Source organism: Peromyscus maniculatus, chromosome 1, assembly GCF_049852395.1.
Source record: "Peromyscus maniculatus bairdii isolate BWxNUB_F1_BW_parent chromosome 1, HU_Pman_BW_mat_3.1, whole genome shotgun sequence".
Taxonomy (NCBI): domain Eukaryota; kingdom Metazoa; phylum Chordata; class Mammalia; order Rodentia; family Cricetidae; genus Peromyscus; species Peromyscus maniculatus.
This window is the reverse complement of record NC_134852.1, coordinates 164,180,073-164,191,771: the sequence shown is the minus strand read 5'-3', so window position 1 is coordinate 164,191,771 and position 11,699 is coordinate 164,180,073. Positions and strand designations below refer to the sequence as shown.

The window sequence follows — 11,699 nt, the reverse complement described above, 5'->3', positions numbered from 1 at the left end:
TTCGCTGTTGTGATCAGGACATGCCAGTATGCATAGGTCAAAGCTTAACAAGACACACACCTCAAATATGTGCAGCCACTGTGCAGCAATGACAGACAAAGAAATAGCATGGTTTTCCCTCTAGCTGAGGAGCTACTCTGCCACCTAAGCTAACTGGAAATAAAGTTATAAATAATGAATTGCTCCTAAGGAAAAGAACAACAGGGGAGAATGATGACCTTAATTTTTCTAATTTGTCATGGAATGAAATTCATAATTAATTCCTGTAGAATTCAACTCGAAGGGCATTGTTTGGCAAATAGAGGTTCTTAGAACTATTTATTTAATTGGAGTATCCAATCTAGAAAAAAAAATCCTTATGTGATATAAAATGTTATAGTTGTACTAAATAGTCACTGCTTTATTACACACAAAAAAAACTACTCTATATCTCTCAAACTACAAATACTTCATATCTGAACACTCATCATCTACCTCTGTTTGCCTTGAATACTCACAGCTTATATAATTAAAACATTGCCTTTATACATTCTAAAAGTGATTGTGATTTACAGATGAAAATAATTAAATGCATGCTTGTGTAATAAAATGTCATTCAGGACATATTACAGTGACAATTCCAATAACCCTGAAGTAGCAATCCATGTGACAACGGCACCTTGTGAGCTCTCAATTCTGATATTTGCCTCTAAGAATCTGAATTTAGTAATAAAAAAAATAACACTTGCTGAAATACTATTCTTAATTTTTCCAAGATGTACAAGAAAGAAAAATCATGATTCAATGGAGTTGAGAAACGACACCAGAGTAAAAGAATTTATATTTCTGGGTCTTACTCAGTCCCAACACCTGAGCCTGGTCTTATTCCTTGTTTTGTGTTTTGTGTACGTGACAACTCTGCTGGGGAATCTCCTCATCATGATCACTGTGACCTTTGAGTCCCGTCTCCACACACCCATGTACTTCCTGCTCCGAAACCTTGCCATCCTGTATATCTGCTTCTCCTCCATCACAGCCCCTAAGGTCTTGGTGGACCTTCTATCAAAGAAAAAGACCATTTCCTACACAAAGTGTATGACACAGATCTTTTTCTTCCACTTGCTTGGTGGGGCAGACATTTTCTCCCTCTCTGTGATGGCGTTTGATCGTTACATGGCCATCTCCAAGCCTCTTCACTATGTGACCATCATGAGTAGTAGGCGGTGCACAGCCCTCATCGCGGCCTCCTGGGTGGGTGGCTTTGTCCACTCCATTGTGCAGATAGCCCTCTTGCTCCCACTCCCCTTCTGTGGACCCAATGTTCTTGATACTTTCTACTGTGATGTCCCACAGGTTCTCAAACTCGCCTGCACTGACACTTTTGCCCTTGAGCTCCTGATGATCTCAAACAATGGCCTGGTCACTACCCTGTGGTTCATCTTCCTCCTGGTGTCCTACATGGTCATCCTGATGATGTTAAGGTCTCAGGCAGGAGAGGACAGGAGGAAAGCCATCTCCACCTGCACCTCCCACATCACTGTGGTCACCCTGCACTTTGTGCCCTGCATCTATGTCTATGCCCGGCCCTTCACTGCCCTCCCCACAGATAAAGCCATCTCTGTCACGTTCACAGTCATCTCTCCTCTGCTCAACCCCTTGATCTACACTCTGAGGAACCAGGAGATGAAGTCAGCCATGAGGAGACTAAAGAGAAGGCTCACACCTCTTGAAAAGTAATAGAAAAAGAAATCCCAACTCTTGTCACCAAGAACTCTTTTCATTATATTTTCTGTACTTTCATATACCAAATAACTGTCAATTAATCAACTACACTTTCTAGGAAACGATTTGATTTTCTGCTTATATTAATGGTAATTAATTACCCAAATTTCTATATGGCACAAAGCAAATAGTCTTATAGGATTGGACTGATTAATTTATTTGTTGTTTAGTTGGTTGGTTTTGAGAAAAGATCCCTGTAGCCCTGGCTGGCCTTGAACTCAAAGATGCACATGTTTTTGCCTCCCAAGTTCTGGGATTAAATGCATGAGCCACCAGGCTTGACCTATTTTTTTCTTTTTTTTTAAGAATTATTTGTTTTATTATTATGCATAATGATGGTTTGTCAAGATATATACATATACACCACGTGCATGCATGATGTCTATGGAGGCTAGAAGAGGGCATTGGGTCCCCTAGAACTAGAGTTATAGATGATTGTGTGCTGCTATGTGAGTATGAGAAACCAAATCAGGGTTTCTATAACAAGCAAGTACTCTTAACCACTGACCCATCTCTCCCGTCCCTAATTAATGTTTTCAATCTAAGACCAAAGTTACAGTCTGTCAACAAAAACAACTGTCATTAAGCTCAACTCCTTTTGCAAAAGGCAAGGAGTTAGAGCCGTAACCCCAGTACTTAGAATGTGGAGGCAGAGGGTCAGGAAGTCAAGGCCGGTTTGAAGCCACCCTGGGCTCTAGGAGAATCTATCTCAAAACACTAAGCCATAAAAAGAAGGGGAGGGACAAAATCCAGAGATAAAAAGTTATTTTTTCAAGGTCTTTAGTCAAGTTAGGCACAGAAACATCTTTAATAGCCAACTCATCACTTTTCTCTCACATGATTAAAAGTTCTTACGGTGTTGAGTCTGCTATACAAAGCTTATTCCTGTTCTAAAAGGGTCTCATGCTTAGTGCCTGAGGTCCACATTCATGGTGTGGCTGGCTTATCACAGGTTAGGAAATTTGTTTCTGCTTAGTTAAACTCTTAGTGGACTTGGGCTTGTGAGGATGTTCCCAGATCATGATGATTACTCTCCTAGATTCCTGTCATGAATAAAGCTTGACGAGAGTTCTCATCATGACCTAAAGGTGTTTATGATAATACAGAATATGACTTGCCAGTTTGCAATTCTTGTGATGATTTTTTTAAACAGGAGCAGACCCTTGAGGACCCCATACAGGGACCAATCCATCCCCAACATCCAAGTGACTTTTCAGTTGTGGACTTAGTAGGTCAGTCTCAGGTTGATTTCATTATTCACATTTCCTGCTAATGTGGGGTGGAAAGGGATGGGAATAGGAGAGTCAAGGAGATCAGGAGAGACAGAGAAATAGAAGATAAAACTCATATGTGTCTGTTTTTTAATCTGTTGGTATTTATGGAAAGGCCATACAGACTGGTGTCATTGTCTGGGAACATAGCGAAGCCAGGCAGCTGAAAGCACTACCTTCAGTGTTATACAGACATAGACAGCAGTCATTTATCTGCCACCTGCCAGTTCTGAGATCTTGAGCAAGTTATGTCTTCTCTCCAAAGGTCACTCACTGCTCACTTACATGATAGAAATTATAATACTCATCTCATAGTGTCTTAAGGTTCAAATGAGATTGCATTTATGAAACATAACGGCTGCCACAGAGTTAATCTTTAGTAATAGGCAAATGTCACTATTATAACATCTCTATTTATTTCCCTGACAAGCTTCCTTCCTCCCACCACACACACACACACGCACACGCACACGCACACGCACACGCACACGCACACGCATTGACCTGTCACTCTGCTGTATGTTATTCTTCCACCTTACTGAAGAAACAGACAGAATAGAAAGAATGGGAAAGTATACTGAATTCAAAAATCTGTATATCTTTCAATTACCAACTCTCTATCATTAAGACGTGATGGTAGGCTTGCTTGTCGTTTATGAAGCTCAAACAGACACCCTAACGGGTTGCAGAGGTGGCTCAGTGACTAAGAGCCCTTGTTGCTCTTGCAAAAGACCCAAGTTCAGTTCCCAGCACTCACATGGGGGCTCACAACCATCTGTAACTCTAGACCCAAGGAATCTGATGCCTTCTTCTGACCTCCATGGGTACCATGAACATGCGTGTGGTACATATGCATATATGTAGGCAAATGAAAAGTAAATTAAAAACACATTTATATATTTATATATACATGAAAAGTAAAATAAATATATCTTTTAAAAGAGGTACCCTGAAGCTGATGAATGATACATCACAGGAGAATGTTGTATCTTTAAAAATCTATGAATTATAGATAAACCCTCGGCACTGGGGGACTCAATAAGTAAACCACTTACCCTGCAAGTGGGTGGATTTGTAACCTCAGATCTGGGGAGACAGGGACAGGAAGGTCTCTGGGGATTACTGACCAGCCATTCTGGCCTAATTGGTGATCTCCAGCCCGATAAGAAACCTGTCTTAAAAGGGAATGCCATTTGAGAGCACATAGGAGAGAACCAAGCCCAAGAAAAGTCCTCCAAAGCATGGAGAGTGTGGAAGACACGCTTGATGTGTCTCCCCACTGGGTTTCTCTTGGCTCCATAAATATTTAAGATGGTTAGGAATGAGTCTCAAATCCATCATCTGATAGACACCATCTAAATTTTTACACTATTTTTAACTAACCTTAAGCATAGAAATTCTAAGAACAATTCACTTTGCCAAAGCACTGATCTTAGGGTCCTGTTCCCTTACCCTAGTACCTTTGGTCTCTAAAGGAGCCCTGGCTGGACTGGAACTCATAGACCAAGCTGGATTTAAACTTGCAGAGCTCCACCTGCCTCTGCCTCCCAGGTGCTAGGATTAAATGTGCGTGCCACCACATCTGGCCCCCAGGCTTTCTTTATGAAAATGCATACCATAGACCCCTGACTGCCATTTCACACTGATGTGTCCTTTATTTCCCTATCTATCTCTTGCAATTCACTCAAATCATGTCTATGTTAGACTCTGACGGCACAGAAATCTAAACATGTGAGTCATTATATCTCAGGCTATAGTCCCAAGAAATCAGGAATCCTGAACCCTGCCATATGTTTATCTCTGGTGACATCTATGAACCATGTCTACGCACGCAATGTCACCTGAGTTAGTGCCATAGGAAATAGTCATTTCACCTGATAGTACAACTATTTGTTGGGATAATGTAAATATCCAGTTGAACTGCATTATTTTTTTTCATTTAAACTAGAGGTGTGTTTTTACCTGCTCCATTGAAATATTTTCATCAAATAAAAGTATTCGTATTCTCAGTGTACAGTGTGAAATATATTGTAGTGATTTATACAGTGATTTATATTATATAGAGATTTGGTCTCTACACTCCCTCGGTCAAATGTTGTAATAATCAATACCTCTGAGTGCCCATAAAAAAGAAATACATATTTACTTATGAAGTAGATAACTTGATGAATATCAAAACCTGTCACCCACTGCCTCCCTAGATCCTGAGTGAATTGTGAATCTCATCGATGTCAACTGCACAAGGATAGTGCACATACTGCTTTAAAAAGAAACTGAGCATGTAAATCTACATAATCCTGCTCAGGGAACTGCAGCCACAGAGCTCTCTTTTTTCATCGCTACACTCTTTGTTTAGTTCCATTTCCCAGCTGATTTTAGGCAAAGTAACTTTTGACCAAGAGAGAGACCGCAGTCCTTGCTGTGGCTTAATGCAACATTTTCTTCCTGAAGCAAAGAAAACTGTCTCCTGTGCTTCCTCTGGAGGAAAGACCACATCCCAAAGGAGCACTGACACAACGTGTGTGTGTGTGTGTGTGTGTGTGTGTGTGTGTGTGTGTGTGTGTGTGTGTACAAAGCGTCAGGAGGAAGGGAGGAGTTGCTGACATTTTAATGATTCCCACGGCAGTTCCATTGTATTAGCCACACTGCTTGCACATTGATCCCCAGTAATGTTCCCTTTGCTGCTCCCTATAACGAGTTTGTGACTGAGGGACTAGAACGGGTGGCCCAGACACTGCAAAGCAGGACAGAAGAATCAGAACCTTGTGATTCCCTGAGGCTGCTCACTGACCCATCCTATTCCCCAGCCCCCCTACACCCCATACCCCACATCAACCTTGCCCCTACCCCCAACCCCCACACCCACACCCCCCAATTTAAAAGAAGATAAAATCAGTAGCCTTGAGGCAGGCAGGCTTGGTGTTGTATGGAGAATTTCCAGCAAACATACTTCTAAGATTCAATTTGGAGTGTTGTAAAATATTATAAGGTCAATTTCCCACTTGGCAATTAAACCAGCAATGAATTTCCAAAACTGATATCTATTTATGTTGGATTTTCAGAAATGCTACAAGTGTATAGAATACTCCAGACAAAGCAAGACTCTTAGAGAAAAAACAAACAAACAAACAAACAAACAAAGAGAAATGGTAGATTCTCGCCCTGAGGAAGACGGAAATTGTAACTTATTCAGCACAGAATAAAGCTGTCCTACATCTGTCTTTGTAGGACTTTGAGGCAGTGGTTCCTGAGCTTCATATGTGGAGTCTAATCAGCTTCTTTCTTGGTCAGGAATGGAGTTTGGGAGCCTTGAGCAAGAAGTTTTTTATTGTATTGTGGATCAAACCCAAAGCCTTGCACATAGTAGGCAAGAACTTTACCACTGAGCCAAATCCTTAGTCCACATAAGGTATTTTAGTGACTCATTTGTCTGTATGAGCACCCTTGCCACTGATGATGAATACTGCTCCTAAAGCTTTAGGGTTCAATGAAGAGGAGGGTGCTTACATGATCCTGAGACAGCTCATTTGATAAAGGCACTTGCCACCATGCCTGACCATCTGAGTTCAGTCCCAGAGACCCATACGATGGAAGGATTGAACTGACTTCTGAGACTTGCCCTCTGACCTCCACATGTGAGCTGAGGCACATGGACATGAGCAAATGCACACAATAAAGAAACAGATGAACAAATAAACTGTATATTTTTTAAAAGTAAAATACTTTTCAACATTGACAAAGAGAAAAATCTCAACATAAGGACATTTTAGAGCATGAACTCACAGCAGACAGTGAGACACACTTTGCTCAGTGGGATGCTCGGGCAGAGGGGAGCTCTTAGTTTACAGGTTCAAGTCCATGATGTTTGTTGAGACTGTTCGTGGCATAAATCTAGCGCATGCTCGGCCGTGGGCCACAGGGTGGTTTTTAATACAGTTTCCAGAGCCCAGTTTTGGAAGAATTAGGAAATTACAGTTCTTCACCAATTCTTGTCAGAGTTAGGGTTTCTATTGCTGTGATGAAACACCAGTACCAAAAGCAACTAGAGGAGGAAAGGGTTTATTTGGCTTATGCTTCCACATCACAGTTCATCATTGAAGGAAATCAGGGCAGGAACTCCAACAGGGCAGGAACCTGGAGTCAGGAGCTAATGCAGAGGCCATGGAGGAGTGCTGCTTACTGGTTTCATCCTCATGACTTGTTCAGCCTGCCTTCTTATAAAACCCAGGAGCACCAACCAGTCCAGGGGCAGCCCCATGCACAATTGCCTGGGCCCTCCCCCAGCAATCACCAATTTTTAAAATGCCCTCCAGGCTTGCCTACAGCCTGATCTTAGGGAAGCCCTTTCTCAGTTGAGGTTCCCTTCTCTCTGATGAGTCCAGCTTCTGTCAGGGTGGCATAAAACTAGCCAGCCCAGTTCCCTTGCCCCCTTTCCATCTTGTCTGTCTTTCAATGCAATGTGCAAAATCCTATGCTTTGAAGATATCTTTCCCACTCTGTTAAAAGCTGTCTTTTAACAGCCCTCACTAGATCAGTTGTCTGCAAAGGGAGCTCGTGACGGAAGCAGAGTCATTCAGAACCCATTTCTGTGCTTTGCCATGGCATGTGAAGAAGTCGGGACAGACTACAGAGTCTGAATTCTGACGCTGTTGTCCCTTCCCCCCGCGGCTAGCACCTCTGACATCCTCCCCTGCTAAGTCACAGCCAGCCTTGCCTCTCACCATGTTCAGGCTTCCAGCACTTCTGGCTTATCACACGGCATACTACTTTGATTTGATGCACAAATAAGCTTCCTAAATCTTTCTTTTACATCAATTTCAGGGTGGGTGTGGGGACTATTGGTGAACACTGAGTTAACACTCAAAAGAGTTCTGGTTGAGGTTAAGAGCATTTGGCTTTGAAATAAGACAGATCTTGACTGGAGATAAGCTCCTGCAGACTTTGAGACATTGGTCAACTAGTTCATCTTCCCATGTCTGCTTTCTCAACTATAAAATTGATATGAAAACATCAAGGTATAATATCACATGAACAGTGCAGATGTTGGAAGAGAGAAAGTGGCACAACATGTAAGAATGAGTCCAGGGGCTGGAGAAATGGATCAGCGGTTTAGAGCACATGTTGCCCTTACAGAGAATCCAGGTTTGATTCCAGCACCCACATAATGGCTCACAACCATCTGTAACTACAGTTTCAGTAGAGCTGATGTCCTCTTCCGGCCTCCTTGGAGGAGGCACTTGTGTAGTGCACATACATACAATCAAAACACTCATACATATAAATAAATCTAAACAAATGTTTTCATGTCATAAATGTTCACTAAAAGAAAGCAAAAAAAATAGCAAAACAGAATTCTTCCAGTGGGTATGTACTCTGGTGTTTTGAGTATTTACCTTAGCTTGATCTCTAAGTACAAAAAAACAAAACAAAAATGAATAAACAAACAAACAAATGGCTAGACAGTGGTGGCACACAACTTTAAAGTTCCAGGCCAACCTGGTGTACAAAATGAGTTCAAGAAAAAAAAAAAAAAAGGTGATACAGAGGGTAGCCAGAGGCATTAAAGGTGTGCACACTTTAATCCCAGCACTTGGGAGGCAGAGGCGGGTGCTTCTGGAGTTCAAGGACAGCCAGAGCTAAAGAAATACCTTACAAGCCGGGCAGTGGTGGCACACGCCTTTAATCCCAGCACTCGGGAGGCAGAGGCAGGTGGATCTCTGTGAGTTCGAGGCCAGCCTGGGCTACCAAGTGAGTTCCAGGAAAGGCGCAAAGCTACACAGAGAAACCCTGTCTCGAAAAATTAAAAAAAAAAAAATAAAAAAAGAAAGAAATACCTTACAGAGAAAATAGCTACATGTTCACTAACTTTTTGTGAGACAAGGTCTCACTGGCTCATCTGAAACTCACAAAGATCCTTCTAACTCTGCCTCCCAAGTGTTACATGTTTATTAGTTTTAACTTTTTCCTGAAATAGAGTCTACTTACATGTAGAAAAATGCACTTATACACACAGTCCAATAAATTTTTACATAAATTGAAAATGTCTTTGTAACAAGCATCATGTTACCAAGACACATTATCAACTCCTTAGGATCCTCCTTCAAGCTCCCTTCAATTGTGTCTACATTAATAAATCAAAAGAATGTTTACTCTTTGGTACATAGGCTATTTAGGAAAAAGGTGTCTGAGAAATCCAATTACACTATTACAAATAATGCGAATCACTCTTGTTGCTGTGAAGTATTGTATAAGTTTAATACTATCTTTTCTGTTATCAGTGGAGGGTTATGTGTTCTTTGATGGTTTAAGGAAGTTGTAAAGAGTGCTGCTAAGAACACCTTTGCAGATATCACCAGGTAGACATAAAATACAAAGAAATAGACCCCTACCCAATATAGCATGATTATATATATATATATATATATATATATATATATATATATATATATATATCACATATGTGTGTATATACAGGCAGACTTATGTAATTAAGCAGAAAAGTGGGTATATCAATCTCACAATACCACTTGCACTGTATAAGGATTCCAGTAATCCCAAACCTCCACCTTCACTTGGTATTTTTCCTTTGATTTATTATTGTTACATTTTTAAATAATTTTCTTTCATTCTAGTCTTTCTGATGTGTGGGGGGTGTACTGATTCATTGTAATTTTAATCTATGATTTCATGCTAATAAAATTGAACTGGTATTTGGACACCCTCTCTTATAAAGAGTCCTTGTCTCCTACATTGCATTGAGTTAGTGACAGACTCTACCTGCTTAATGACCGAGTCAAAATTCTGGGTAATCTTTCAGGTAATAGCTGCATCCTTAATTGTAATGACCATTCTATGGAATAATCTTTCTGTATACTGTGTGAATACATACAAAATGGGGTAGAGGTAAAAGCCACGAGCCTCAGGGCAGCAATAGATTAATAGAAATGGGTTAAATTGTAAGAGTTAGTTAGTAACAAGCCTGAGCTATTGGCTGAAGATTTACAATTAATGTTAGTTAAGTCTCCCAGTCAGTTATGTGGGAAGTAGCTGCTGGTTATTTGGGAGCAGGTGATTGGGAAAGAAAAACTCCATCTATATCACAGAGCATGCATTTAAAAAAGAATTTTTGTCAGTATACTGGCACACACCTTTAATCTCAGCACTCGGGAGGCAGTAGCAGACAGATCTCTAAGTTCCTAAGTTCAAGGCCAGAGCTGGGTCTACAAAGCAAATTTCTGGATAGCCAGGGCTACACAGAGAAAAGAAACCCTTCAAAGAAGAAGAGGAAGAAGAAGAAAGAGGAGAAGAAAGAGGAGGTGGTGGAGGAGGAAAAGGGGAAGGGGGATAGGGAGAAGGAGGAGGACAAGGAGGAGGAGGAGGAGGAAGAGGAGGAAGAGGAGGACGAGGAGGAGAAGGAGAAGGAGAGGAAGAGGAAGAAGAAGAAGTCCAAATCAACATGCCACTGAAAAGACAATACGAGACTTTGGACCATGTTATTTAGTCATTGTACTGTTATTCTTCCAGAGATGCACTTGAAAAGGAATAGAATTTCCCTGTCCTTCAGGAAAATTATACCACAGTGAAAGAATTTATCATCCTGGAGATTGTTGGATCCCAGGAGCTGAGCTAGATCTTATCCGTCTTGCTTCTGGTGTAAGTGACAACTATCACAGGAAACCTCAGCACCATCAACATCACCATGAATCTCTCACATTCCCGTGAACTTCCTGCTCCACACTCTGTTTGTGACATCTGCTTTCCTTCATCACACTTCCTGATCAGTGTGTCAGGGAGAAAACCATCTCCTAAAATGATTGTCACCCAGATGCTCTTCCGTTTTCTTCCAGTTTCCTCAAAAGAAGCCTTAACTAGAGATGGACTTCCATGAACTGCTCTCCTAGCCCACCTCTATTAAATTGCCCTTTTGTTTATTTGGTCATATATTCTTTGATCATCTCTCCTGATGATAAAGAGCTCACAAGTTCTGAAAGAAAATGTGATAAATTGTTGCAAAATATGAAAGAAATCTGAAAGCAATTTAATCGGGAATTTTGCAAAGGAAAGAGTTGATAGAGCATGTCAGCAACACACAGGGAAGTGTTTGGTTTCTGGTCTCAAAGATCCGATCATCTGAGGAGTCTTACTCTCTGAAAGCGTAAGGTAGAGAGCAATCAATAGAAGACACCCAAATGCAACCTCTGGCTTCCACACCCATTAGCATGGGAACATACACCCACATACATGTGCATGTACACTGGAACATACACATAAAACACACACTCACGCTCGCACTTGCACAAACACACACAGGAAAAATAAAAATAAATAAATAATAGTTAACATGGAAACTTTAAGAACAAAGAAAGATGTGGTTTCCAGTCTCTATGGTAACTCTGAATATGTAATAGATCAACAAGAAAAAAAACAGATATGATGAAATATCCATATAAGGAATCGTGTTCATTTTTTTCTAAGTTCCTCTCTTACACACACAGACTTGTTGGCTCCCTCTGAGCCTATTAAGCAAAGAGGCCGGGCTCTGGGTACAGGATCTGTGAGGATTCATCCCCTCCCCTGCCTACATCAGGAGAGTCTCAAAGCCAAACTGTTTGTTTGCACACATCTTCTGGTGTACCTTTTATAATAACTCCCAACAGACTTTTCTCC

General features: G+C 41.1%; 1 protein-coding gene across 1 annotated transcript; it reads left to right on the top strand.

Moving 5' to 3' along the window:
* Window positions 1-783: 783 nt before the first annotated feature.
* Or4d11 (olfactory receptor family 4 subfamily D member 11) lies at window positions 784-1,716 on the top strand. Its single transcript, XM_006996736.1, has one exon. The coding sequence runs from the start codon at window positions 784-786 to the stop codon at window positions 1,714-1,716; it is 933 nt and encodes a 310-aa protein (XP_006996798.1).
* Window positions 1,717-11,699: the final 9,983 nt, after the last annotated feature.